This window comes from Bufo gargarizans, chromosome 11 (assembly GCF_014858855.1).
Source record: "Bufo gargarizans isolate SCDJY-AF-19 chromosome 11, ASM1485885v1, whole genome shotgun sequence".
NCBI classification, from domain to species: Eukaryota; Metazoa; Chordata; class Amphibia; order Anura; family Bufonidae; genus Bufo; species Bufo gargarizans.
In genome coordinates, this window is record NC_058090.1 from 12999715 (window position 1) to 13013491 (window position 13777).

General features: G+C 41.9%; 1 protein-coding gene across 2 annotated transcripts in view; it reads right to left on the reverse strand.

The window, feature by feature from the left end:
- Window positions 1-470: 470 nt before the first annotated feature.
- LOC122921642 (tumor necrosis factor alpha-induced protein 2-like) overlaps window positions 471-13777 on the reverse strand; it is a 35497-nt gene continuing 22190 nt past the window's right edge. For both annotated transcript variants that reach the window (XM_044271788.1, XM_044271786.1), the window contains exons 2-12: window positions 12765-12977; window positions 10911-11526; window positions 10172-10286; window positions 9574-9696; window positions 8930-9030; window positions 8648-8746; window positions 7757-7883; window positions 7539-7661; window positions 7181-7336; window positions 4961-5082; window positions 471-938 (exon numbers count right to left, since the gene is read on the reverse strand). In XM_044271788.1, coding sequence (XP_044127723.1) covers window positions 800-938; window positions 4961-5082; window positions 7181-7336; window positions 7539-7661; window positions 7757-7883; window positions 8648-8746; window positions 8930-9030; window positions 9574-9696; window positions 10172-10286; window positions 10911-11526; window positions 12765-12963 — 1920 coding nt within the window. In that variant the 5' untranslated portion in view covers window positions 12964-12977 and the 3' untranslated portion in view covers window positions 471-799. The remainder of the gene's footprint in view (window positions 939-4960; window positions 5083-7180; window positions 7337-7538; window positions 7662-7756; window positions 7884-8647; window positions 8747-8929; window positions 9031-9573; window positions 9697-10171; window positions 10287-10910; window positions 11527-12764; window positions 12978-13777) is intronic.

A 13777-nucleotide genomic window follows, 5' to 3' on the forward strand; every position in this document is an offset into this window, starting at 1 on the left:
TTATAGGGAATTTGACAATAAGTTTTTCTCATTGGACAATTCCTTTTAATAGCGCGATAATGGACATAACCAGCAAAGTGATCACAGATTGTAGTTTCGTCCGGTACATGCAGTGAATTCATGTCTTGACCTAAAGGAAGTGAGTTCTATGTCTAAGCTTTGACCTACTTGGACTGGAGGTCCCAATTTCGGTGGCCAACCATGACTAGCTTAATGCTGCATACTGGGTTAAGAGGCATTGTACATCATTAGCTTACACTTCTTATTTTATACTTCATTATGAAATGCTAAAAACATCCATCGTGACAGAATCCAAAAGGAATCAGTGCCAATATGAACAGTGGAGATGGAGGCCTTCTTTCAAGTCGAAGACCTAGCTATGCGTCCCATATGCGTACATTGTATACAGTCTTACATGCTTCTATTACAGTACATATCAGTCATAAAATAGAACAATAAAACTAAAAAAGTATCAAAAATGACAATTGCAGTCCACGAAAAAAAAACTAAATAAAAAACATTTAGTTTCCCATTCAGTGCAAGTCCCTTGTAGGCACCATAGAAAGAATGCAGTGACCCGTACTGCTACAGTTCATGGAGTACAGGACCCTCCAGGAGGAGGCCAATGAAGGTGCAATGAAATCTAGAGACCTGACTGATGGACAGTACCAGACTTGGAAATTCTGACCACAGAAAGCGAACAACGGGGGGCTCCTCTGCCCCCAACTCATGTAAACTGGATACCTCCTAGTAAAATGTCCCCTGTTCAGATTCCTCACAGTTTTTGTTCTCGCTCATTTCAAGAATTTAGCAATTCAAAAAGTTTGGGTTCACTATTAGTGTCTCGCTCAATGGTATCAGCCACCTTCAGAATGGACTTGATGTCTTGTCTGGAAAGGTTCCCCTTGATGTAAAGAATGGCTTCAATTTGCTTGTTCCTGTAAATGGGAGATAATTATTGTAATACAATCTAAAGAGACAAAAACATCCCAAAAAAACAAAAACATTCATTAGTTCAATTTCTTTCTAAGCTATATCCATTTTTGGGTGAACACTAGTAAGACCATGGGTTGACAGCCAACTCATGCAGTAATTTACTATTCGGAAAGTGATACATTTTGGGTGAATGGTGATGTGGCTAGCAATCGATGTCACTCCTACTGACTGTTTTCATAGCTGGAACACGAGGTGATGTCATCTATTGAAAAGATTGGCTAAGAATTCAGTGATGTCACAGGCTCTTATTATATTGATGGGGAGTAGGCTGTACATGCAGAGATATCTCTAGTTCCTACGTATTGGTCACAACGCACAGCAAGGTTATTGGCTGGAAATGATGTCATCTCCATACTCAGTGACATCACATATATAGTTTTATCACTGACTTAGTTGTTGCTATTGTATGGATTATGTGAATATTCTATGATGTCACCGGCTTCTATTGTTTTGATTTGGCTTAATAAGTTATGATGTCACTGGTTTCTAGGCAGAACATGTAGTGATGTCATCAGTTCCTATTGTATTCATAGTCACAATACACAGTATATTGTGATGTCATCAGCTCCTACTGTTTTGGTCCTCTGAATATTCAGTGATGTCACTGGCTTCTATTGTTTTGATTGGCCTAATATGTTATGATGTCACTGGTTTCTGTTCTACTGAAAGGCAGAACATGTAGTGATGTCATCAGTTTCTTTTGTATTCATAGTCACAATACACAGTATACTGTGATGTCATCAGTTTCTATTGTATTCATAGTCACAATACACAGTATACTGTGATGTCATAAGCTCCTACTGTTTTGGTCCTCTGAATATTCAGTGATGTCACTGGCTTCTATTGTTTTCATTGGATGAATGTAATGATGTCACTGGTTTCTATTCTACTAAAAGGTAGAACATGTAGTGATGTCATCAATTCCTATTGTATTCATAGTCACAATGCACTGTGGGGTTGCCGGACAGTGCATTAACTGGTGCAAAATACTGTGGTATCACAGGCTCCTACTTTATTAGTCTTCTGAATATCCCCTGATGTCACTGGCTTCTAGTGTTTTGATTGGCTGAATGTGTTTTGACTTCACTTGCTCATGTTGTACTGGAAGGCTGAACATGTAGTGATGTCATCAGTTCCAATTATACTCACAGCCAATACACAGTGAGGTTATGTGCAGGTGCATTGATTGGTGCAATATAGTATGATGTCCTTAGCTCCTACAGTATTGATTGGCTGAATGTTCAGTGATATATATGTCAGAAATAGTGGGATTATTGGTAGAAACCCCCTCTAAATGCAGTTTGTGAATTTTCTATGATGGGACTTCATTTGTTTGGGCAGCTTACAGAAAGTGTTGATAACAGCCACGTAAAACCACAACTCTCCACCAGATGCTACAAGATCTTTTGTAAGTTATTGGCTTCTGCTGTGTTATTTTTGGAGGGCGCACTCCTTAGGCCTCTTTCACACGGGCATCGCGGGTGAGAGCCGGATAGGATGCAGATGAGTTCAGGGAAAATCGTTGCGTTCTTCAGTTTTTTCCACGCGAGTGCAATGCGTTTTGCACGCACGTGATCAAAAACTGAATGTTTGGTACCCAGACCCGAACCCGGACTTCTTCACTGAAGTTCGGGTTTGGTGTTCTGTAGATTTTATTATTTTCCATCATAACTTTGTTATAATGGAGAATAATAGCATTCTTTAATACAGAATGCTAAGTATAGTGTCAATTGGGGGTTAAAAAAATGATAAAAACATTACTCACCTCATCATCCACTTGATTGCGCAGCCGGGATCCTCTTCTTTGTTCTTCTTGAAGGACCTGCAAAAGGACCTTCGCTGACATCAGCACAGGTCCTGCTGAATAAAGATTGAAGGACCTTCTATCTTCATTCAGCAGGACCTGCCCTGACGTCACAGCGCTTACCACCTGCGCGATGACGTCAGCGAAGGTCCTTTGGCAGGTCCTTCAAGAAGAACAAAGAAGAGGATCCCGGCTGCGCGATCAAGTGGATGAGGATGAGTTATGTTTTTATTATTTTTTAACCCTCAACTGACATTTGACTTTGCATTCTGTATTAAAGAATGCTATTATTTTCCATTATAACCATGTTTTAATGGAAAATAATGAAGTAAATGGGGTCCCGGGTCGCTCATCCCTCATCTCCTTAGCAACTATCCGTAAAAAAATCACATCGCATCTGCACTCGCTTGCGGATGCTATGCGATTTTCACGCAGCCCCATTCATTTCTATGGGGTCTGTGTTGCGTGAAAAACATCGCTCATGTGCACAGACCCATTGAAATGAATGGGTCCGGATTCAGTGCGGGTGCAATGCGTTCACCTCACCCATTGCACCCGCGCGGAAATCTCGCCCCCGTGTGAAAGAGGCCTTAGAATTTAGAATTTAGCCAAGAAGGGTGATTGTGAAACCTGAGAGCAAATGCAATGAGAACTAAGCCTGAAATGTGACTCATCTGCCGGAGAAGGATCACTTAGAGTTCAGACTCAGTTTTGAGTCGATTTCCGGGAAGGGCTTTGCTTTGTACGAGACCATCTGGAAGAAGTTGGCATTCCAAATACCATATGAAAAGCAAATGGCCACTTGAATGACCTTCTTACAGGAGATAAGGGTGATGCTCACCACTGATTTGCTGATTTTACTTTAGGAGAGGACAATTTGATCACATTAGAAAAAGCACTTTTCTCTCCTGAAATACTCTGTGCTTCTGTGTCTGTGACCTCCAACTCTTTCCTCACATGGATCTACCCCTGTCATCTACAGCCCTGTCCTCACGAACATCATCACAAGTGTGACAGTCACTGCAAAATGCTCACACTTCTTTTCTAAAATACTCTGTGCTGCTGGGAACCTTGTGCCTTGCACTACGTAATTCTCAATCTGAGATCTCCCACAGGATCAGCACACTCATCTCATTAAATACTCTGCGCTGCCGGCGACCCACCTCTTCCCACTAAGCAATACAAATATTAGTCTGTGACTTCACACAAGATTAAAACACTTTTCTCCAGAAATACTCTGTGCTGCTGGGTGCTATGCTCCTCGCACTATGTTACTTTCAGTCTGCAGATCTAGAACCTTCTGTCCTGAAATACTCTGAGCTGCTGTGAACCATGCTCATTGCACTGCACTATGGTGCTCTCAGTCTGTGGCCTCCCACAAAATCAGCATACGCCTGTAAAGAAACACTCTGTGCTGCTGTGATCACTGTGTAACTCGTATTCTGGGACCTGCCGCAAGAATGGCAAAATCCTATTATGCAGTTATGTTCTCAGCACACCTCTCCTGAAATACTCTGTGCTGCTGAATACCCTGCTCCTTGCACTATGTTACTCTTACCCTTCATCAAGATCTGGAAACTCCTCTCCTGAAATACTCTGTGCTGCTGAAGGCCCTTCTCCTCGCACTGTGTTACTCTTACCCTTCATCAAGATCTGGAAACTCCTCTGCTGAAATACTCCGTGCTGCTGAAGACCATTCTCCTCGCACTGTCTTACTCTTACCCTTCATCAAGATCTGGAAACTTCTCTCCTGAAATACTCTGTGCTGCTGAAGACCCTGCTCCTTGCACTGTCTTACTCTTACCCTTCATCAAGATCTGGAAACTCCTCTGCTGAAATACTCTGTGCTGCTGAAGACCCTTCTCCTCGCACTGTATTACTCTTACCCTTCATCAAGATCTGGAAACTCCTCTCCTGAAATACTCTGTGCTGCTGAAGACCCTGCTCCTTGCACTGTCTTACTCTTGCCCTTCATCAAGATCTGGAAACTCCTCTCCTGAAATACTCTGTGCTGCTGAAGACCCTGCTCCTTGCACTATGTTACTCTGAACCTTCATCAAGATCTGGAAACTCCTCTCCTGAAATACTGTGAGCAATAATTCAGGAAACTGTCTGCATTGTGTCTGTGTCATAAATATCCACATTGTGCATTTTTCTCACCGAATATCCGGATAGTCTCCAACCAGCGTGGCTACTTCGAGCTGAATGGCGCTCAAGTCCTGGAGACGTATAATTTCTGCCACTTTGGGTATCACTGGTTTTAACCATTCCTCCTCTGATTTCTGTAAAAGATAAAAAGAAATATCAAGTATTAGACCGTAACACTGTAATTCTACTGGATACATTGTTGTTACTTTGTTTCTAATAATAATAATGTCAACTCCCTTCAATATGAAATCCATCTATCCAGAATGCCTCATAATCTGGAATCTCACAAAATCAGAAGTGCAGATCATTTACGGCAGGGATGCTCAACCAGTGGCCCTCCAGCCGTTGCAAAACTACAACTCCCAGCATGCCCTAATAGCTGTAGGCTGTCCAGGTAAGCTGGGAATTGTAGTTTGGCAGGGCCGCAGTTGGTCATCCTTGATCTATGGTCATCTAATATTCCAGAATATGTAATAATCCGGCACAGATCAGGTGCCGCCCTGTATAGTAAGTAGACCATGACAAGATGATCAGCGGTTCTTCCATGTTTGGTCCATGTGTTCGTTTTTGTTTTTTTTGCCCTCCTTGTGTTATCCGTAGGCTAGGCTGAAAATAAATTTTCAGTGCATTTCCTAGCAATGATCCGTGAAAACCATGGACCAAACACTGATGGCATTCATGTTGTGTCCGCGGTTTTCACAGACCCCTAAACTGTAATGTGCGCAAAGGATCTGTAATTACGGACATAAATAGGGCGTGCGTCACTGTAAAGAACATGGCCGTGATTCACTGACGTGTGAAAGAGGCCTTTGACTTGGACTCCACATTGTGACCACTGGGCAGTCTCGTACCGCTCGGCCATGTGCTTCACCCGTACTTGCGGTGAAACGTCAGCACTATGCCGCCCCGCGGCTGCAATATGGAAACCCAGCCACAGGATATAAAGGGTGGATCATAATGAGACTGAAGTCAACTGTCTGCTCAGCTCATCCGGCGCTGCCGTCATCACCAGGGGACGCTGCAGTGGGCATGGATGCCAACAGTTCCGGGAAATGGGCAGAAAGGGGAAGGTGGCCGATTGCAAAGCGGGGGTTAGAGTTGTGCAAATTTACCCTAAAGTGGGCAAATTGTGGGGCAGAGTTTAAAAAGTGCTGGCAATAGCAATGTAAATGAATGCAGTACGTATAGGTGACAAGTCTTCCAAAGCTCAGGGGGGTTCTGAGCGGGGGACCCCCATCCCATGACATGCCGATTCCCTTATAACGCAGCAGGACCAGGATTGTCTCCATGAGGCTATGCCTTTAATGGCTTGTGTCTTAGCTTTACATAGGAGGCCTCTTATCTAAAGGAGGAATATTCATCAGCAAAGGAATGCAAGCATGAAGTCAATAAAGGAGCGACTTCCCGAAAACCCGCACAGGGGGCGTGCAGTCTTACGCAATCAAGCTGAATCCTTGTATAAATTTCCTTTTGCTTATCAACTTACAACACCCATGCTTGCTGTTAGTATTGATTTTTTACATTTAGCTTGAAACCTGCCCTGCACTCACAGCTGAGGGGTCGCTACAGCGTATCAGGATGCAAAAGCTAACTGTGCTAAGTTTAGGGAGTTTTATCTGTGTTGCTACATTGTAACGAATCTCAGCAATGTGAGAAGGACTAGGACAGAATTGATTTTAGCCCTCTGCTTGTTAATAAGAAGCAAATTAGGAGCTTGCAGAACATTTCATTTATTAAAACGTTGACGGGTATGTATACGTTGGCAACCATTTTGGTGTTGATGCAACACAGCTAAAATAAATTATAAAACAGCTTTGCGAATAGTTTTCATAAAAAAAAAAATCCTATTGTTTTGTGTCAACATATGCGTTTCTATGGATACAGACTACAAACAAACCCTGTGTAGTCAGAGGTGTTAATCCCCTTCTTCTGCCTTCTCTTCAACTATCTGATGGTTATCAAGAAGAATGAGCACAGGAAGTGAAGTAACATGTGACTGCAAGAGGATCTGACTACGTAGGGTTTGTTGGTAGTCTGTAACCATGGAAACACATAGAAACTGTATTCCCCAAACGGTAGGAGTTATATTATTATATATATTTTTTTTTTATGCAAACAGTTTGCAGAGTAGCTTCACTTAGTACTATGGATGCACTGAAGCAATAGAAATTGCTTGATTGCAATAGTATACACACCCCTTAAGGGGTGACTTCAAATGGATACATTACTTACATGAGCGGCACAGAATTCACTGATGAGGCTGGCATTCTCGTTGATCTGAGCGGCCAATGTCTGCAGCTGCAGCGCGTTCTTATGACTGACTTTTCTCTTTAGGATTCTTATAAGATATTCTTTCACCAGATGCTTATGGATCCTTGCCACCATGTCCTGAGATAAATTGGGATCCAGTTAGTACTCAGTAATGGGTACAATGGGTAACATTAGGCACTATGTGCCCCCACTGCCCCGACCCCCCCAGGGCTCCATATCCCAGCCACCCCTATGAGACGGTGCCTCAATATGTGACCCCTATAGAAAAGTTGGATGACAACCTCTGCAGCGGAAGCCACACCCTGCAGGAGGGTCTTACCTTGTAGCACAGGGGACACAGCGTGCGGAAGCGGGACAAGTATCTTTCAGCTATCTTTACAATGTCTAGCATGGCCTGGTGGCTGCACAGGGAGCTGCTTTGAGACATTTTTTTGAAATGTGCCTGGAGAAGCAAAAAATTATTAATTCAATATGTAAAAAAAAAAAAAAAAAAAAAAAAAAAAAAATTTTTTTTTTTGTCCGTTTCTCACAATTTACCTTCAGCTCCAGAAAAAGCTCCTGAAGCAAAGCAGCGTATATCAGGTCTTCACACTGGACGATGGTGGACAGCATCTGCTGCTGCGTCCCCAGGTCAAACTTTGTGTCTTTTCTTTCGATAAATTCCCTAAAATACCAAAAAATATATAAAAATAAGAAATTGAAAGAAAATACCATAAAAATGTAAATTACGGTAAGTATTCTTAAAAAGCAGTCGACTATTACTGTACCTAGTTACATCTGTATATGGAAAGGGAACGTGACAACCGATAGGGCTGCCATTGCAGCTCCTATAAAGTTTATTGCCCAACATTCCCGACCCCTGAAAGGCAAATCTGTCCAGTCACATGGTGACACGACTGACACCCTTCACATTAACCCTTTCCCACCCATGGCATACTAATACATCACGGTAAGTGGCTTGCCCGCATACCGTGTTTTCGGGGCAGGTGCTCCACTTGGCTGGCGGTACAGTTCAGACTAGGCCAAGTAGGGCAATGTAGGGACAGATATTCAAGGGGAACAGAATTGTAACGACCCGCTGCATCCCTCTGCGCACTGGAGTGTCCCATACAACTGTGTGTCGACAGGAATGGTAACACCGCGCACGGTTGAGTCGTCAGCAGTACTTTATTGGCTGCATTTTCTTTTAGTTTTGAGCAATACTTTCCCTTTTTTATAAACAAGGACAATAAAAGTTACGTTTTAATAGGATAACCCTGGGGCCCCTGGGCTCTTTTTGATCTTTCTGAAGTCTCAAGTATAAATACAAATATAATAAACAAAATAAATAAATAATAAAATAAATAAATGTAATAATACAAAATAACTTTAAAAGTAACTGATAATTTATAATAATGAAAACTTATAATATAATATTCATCATTTTACCTGAAGTGGAAGCAGCAGTTGAGGTTGGCGATACCGATCTCTCTAAAGAAGGAATGAGTCTTGTTTTTCTCCAAGAATTCCTCCAGACTGGTCTTGTATCTGATAAAAAAAAATAATAAACCATGATGATGTAGGGATACGTTGGAGACAATGGAGCTGTGTGCTGCTGCTATGTCTTTGGGTTGCCTGTGACTACATACTAATGTGCAGTGGTTTTCTATGCCGTGTCCTTAGAGATCATATCCGTGGACCTCCATTGCTCCTAATGAATGATGGCCTTACCTTCTGAAAATCTCCTTCATCTCGTAAGGAAGTAAGCAAGATATGTTTTCAGCAATCTCCTTTTTTATCTCTTTGGCTCTCTTGATTGCTCCATTGTAAATCTACAAATTATGCAAAAAAAAATTTAGTTATTCCCTTAGGTTCCCTATTCTGAAAGGAACAGATGATGCTATAAATGAAGCATGGCTCCTGTTGATACTCTTGAGTTTTCCATGAAGGCACCTGGTCCTACAGAAGAACATCTGCCCAATATGGTCTCCACTCCGGCTCATGGTCCTGTTTGTGGGATCCCCTAAAATGTGCTCCATTTGCATTACTAGGGCAATAATTAGCAAAACCCCTTTAATGTCCATTGAGAGTGGTTCATTGAAGAAGGACAACCTTATTAAAAACCCATTGAGGTAGGCTACTGCCTATCCAATCTTTTTAACATCTATTCCTACTCATCTAGTTAACCCAAAAAAATGGATTTCCCATGAGCAACCTGCACTTCCACTTCCAATGCCTACAATGGAAGAGGAGACGTGATGTAAGGCAACCTTACATCTTCCATGGACTTATTCATTGTAGGTTTGAAAGGGAGTGGGTGTTTCTAGGTAACGTTATAAAGAGACACCTCAAATGTATAAGGGGACAGTACTGACCTGGACGATATCAATGTGTAACTCAGAATGATGACAATTTCCAAGTATCTCTGGTTCTTTCCCGCTCTTCCAACGATCCACCACCATGTCCAAACATCTGTTTAAATATGTCTTCACAGATTCCTTATGGAGTGAAATAGACAACTAGGTTATCTTCTTTATGGGGTGCCCAATGGAAATTCTCATCATACATGTAGATGTCGATGCATGGATGAGGACAATCTGTCTGATTACACATGAGACAACCTATAGACCAAGCAATAAAATTGGACTAGTAATGAGGCCAACCCTAGTTTAGCTCCAATCTATCTCCTAGTTCACAAGAACATGTGAATCCCACTAGGGACAAAGAGCAAGCAAGTCCTGATGGAACAATACCAATGGTCATTGTGGGAGTCATTAAGGGGAACGGAGGGACATGTAAGCAGCAACCATCCTGTTCTGGGTTGTATGGTCAATGAGCACTAATAGTGTAGTCCATTTTGATTAATCATGGAAATAATTAGGCCAATGGTCTTGTATATACCCCCTTTGTACTGCCTGAAACCAGAAAACCAGAGCACTGACATAAAAAACAACGTGCTGTAGTAACACTCACTATTTCGTTAGTTAAATAACTGCCTTCAAGTTGCATTAGAATATCAGGCGGGACAAGATTTTCCAGATCCGAATCGTCGATATGTTTAGCCACTATTGGGTCCTTCAAGATCATGCTGCAATAAAAAGAATATGATTATTATGCATTTTTACAAGTACTGGTTATTCAAAAGTAAGTGCACCCCTCTCTTTAATATTAGAGAATAATGTAGGTCAGATCTTGCTAATCTAATGTGATCTGATCTGGATCTGGAAGTTCTGCCATCTCTGGTGGTCTAGGATGCTTTACTCATGATCAAGAGCAAACTTCAACATATAATCTTTTCAAAGAGTTGGCATTCCCCCCAAAAAACACCCAAAAACTAAACCTTACAATAAGTCAAGAGGCTGATGGATGAACAGCCAAGAGGCTGCCCACTCCTTTCTGTAGACGGAAAACCTACATTTTCCATGTTGCATCAGAATTATTATATATTAGACCTGGATCTTCTCAAAGAAGAAAGTGGAGCTGGTCAGAAAAATAGCATACTCTATCATTGCTACCACTATGAACTACTTAAATGGCAGGTATCGACTGGCTGAGAGGGATTACGTGATATACTATGTGATTCCATAGAATCTGGAAACATATATAACAGAAACATTATAAAAAATTACGAAGGATGTCATAGCCTTTTGGGCTTTTCTTAGAACATGCACATCAGATGGACAGACATAGAGCGCCTTACTGTTAAACTTACTTGGGATAATAATTATGAACAAAGCACAAGAGGTAATAAGTATCTTCGTCTCCCAGTTGAAAATCTGTTACTAAATCTATTTTTGATGCCAGGAACCTATGATAATATAGGGCATAAGTGTTGCAAACATCAAAGTCCCTAGGGTAATGCTCCTTAAGATGGGTGATCACGTGGACTAAGTCTTGTTTCAAGGTTTTTCCCACAGTAAGAAAACTTTGAGACAGTGAAGAAGAGGAAGGAGAGTCTTTGACTGAAGGTTCGGACAGGTTGCCGATTCGGTCAAACACGGACAACCTGATGTACTCCTTCCATTTTCTCTTCCATTGCTTTGGTCGTAAGCTATTGTTGATCTCATGGTCTGGACCATCTTGAGCATCTTCCGTCTCTTGGGCCACAATGGCATTTACAGCTTGAGATAGCAAATCTCCGTTTGTTTCAGTGATGGAGTCTTGTATCACTCGAAATACAGCTTTTTCTAACTTTTCATAAAGAGCTTTAAGTTCCTCGGTTTTGTCCTGAAGAAGAGGATCCTTAAGAATCTTCTGCTCTAGATCGATTAAGTTGTTGCTGGCCTCCAGCAACTGTTTTTTCTCAATTTGTTCTTCTATGTCTTCAGCTAGAAATAAAATAAAATGCAAATTTTGAAATTTCAAAGAAATAGAGCCATGGCCAGGAAGATTTTTTTTTTTAGGAATAGGTCAGTTTCTTGAGAAAAATCACCCTGGCAATCTAGTATTTATCACAGACCGTTGGCATTGCACATGGGAACATGTTGCTGAGAACATAATAAGCAAGCGACCTTGCAGACACCTGCTAATTACCTCTGCCTAAAAAAGGTTGTCCAAGATAAGACAAACATGGCTGCCTTCTGCCAAAATCAGTGCCATATCTGTAAGTTGTACGTAGTATTGAAACTCTGCCCCAATCCCATCAATGGCTGGAATGCCAGACTCAATCCATGGACAAGGGTGGCGCTGTTTTGTGAAGACAACAGCCAGTTTTTTCTTATTCCAGACAACCCCTTAAAGATGATATCATAGTTTATACCAAAAAAGCTAAATTGGTGCAGCATATTTTAGGACCCAACACTATATATATATATATAATTGAATAGAGATAAGTTCTGATCCGTGACTACATTTTGGGTACAGTGCCTACAGGAAGTTTGAAGTAGTCTTAGACACACCCCTTCAATCATCATTGGTTCAGGCAGCTTCTCCCTCCCTCCCCTTGCAGCTCTGTCTTCTCTGATTGGCTACTGTATATTATACACTCCTTTTCCAGGCTCTCCAGGACGTCAGTGCATGGAATGATGATTTGTTTATAGCAATGGCAGAATGGCTATAAAGTTCAGATCACTAAACCACTAGTGCAAAAAAAAAAAATATTTACAGGTAATTGCCGTATATAGATAAAGGAAGATGAGCCTTGGTAAAAGGGGAGCCTGAAGGAGGTTATAAGATAGCTCGGACAATGGCCTACCTGGCCATCACAATTATATTCAGACTGATGGGACCATTTATGGTCTTTTGACTGTAAAAGTTGGATTTTGGCTAAAGGAACCAATCAAAATCAGATGACCATTACAATTGCATTTTGACTGATGCCAAAAGTTGGACCACCACCAATCTGACCTTAGAAACCCCCTTTAAAATAAATTAATGCTGATATCTACATCAAGAGCCACTGTTTCTTCCCCTTAGATCTCGTATTCATCAGACCTTTTTGAAGTCCATGTGTTAGGGTTCTCCTCCCAGTATCTCCAGTAGAACCAGTCAATGTTCAACCAACCTCAATAATCTCATAAACCATCTGCAAAGAACCCCCAGAACCGGTGCTCATGTTAAGTCCTACCTGTTGGCTCTTTCTTTATCTCTTCTAGTTCTTTATGATGTCCTATGTATTTATTGGGTGACAAGGCCTTGACAATGCCCTTGATGATGCCCTTCTTTTTCTTCTGGCCATCGTCAGTGCTGTGTCTTTTTTTCCCGGTTATTTGCTCCATTGTGGCCAGTTGTGCCACCGCGGCCATTGTGGATTTAATTTTCTTCATGTATTGGAACACAACTACAAGGAGAGGAAATGAAAAGACTGAGGATGGGTCAACGCAGCTAAAACAAACCCTTCCTCGTGTCCGTAAATCTGTCAGTAGGACGAAAAAAGGACTGAACCGTGCATCCTGTTTAGTGAATAACCTCAGATCCGTTAACTACAAAGCTGCTGGAGACTGATGCGGTACTGCAGGGGCTCTGCTGCTTCTCTGACAAGCAGATAGCTATCCCTATTGGCTGCCCTGTGGGTAGGCAGAGGATCACTATGCTGAGACCTGGCTGAGGGGAGAGCGACTGAGCATGTGTGTCCACCAGCACCCTGCTCTTTAGATGGACATGCACATTGCTATATAGTCAGAACACTAGGTGGCGCCATACTATGTAAGTCATAACTGTCAAGCACCTTGCTTGAGAAAATGTGGACCCACAAGGTTTGGGAAAGATCTAAACCAAGGAGCAGAGTCTAAGGGAATCCTTGATTTACAGCCTTTAACCCGCTATAGAAGCATCTGAACTTTACTGCAGGGAATCCCAAGGTTGCTAGGCTCAGGAGAAGTCTCTGTTTGTAATGGCCAATTAGAATAGTGCAGATGACACCAGAATGTATTACAGAATACATAGCCAGATGGGTAAAGCTGGGGGTATGTAGCATACTGGATCCAACCAATTGGACCCCCCGATCCACCCCAGAATAACAAAAAGTCCTGATCAAGAACCAGAGGTGGAGTGGTGATAGTGGTGGTGGTTCCAGCCAACACCTGAAGAGGGACCCCATATTTTAATGGGGCTCCATCTGTATTTATACACCGATATTTA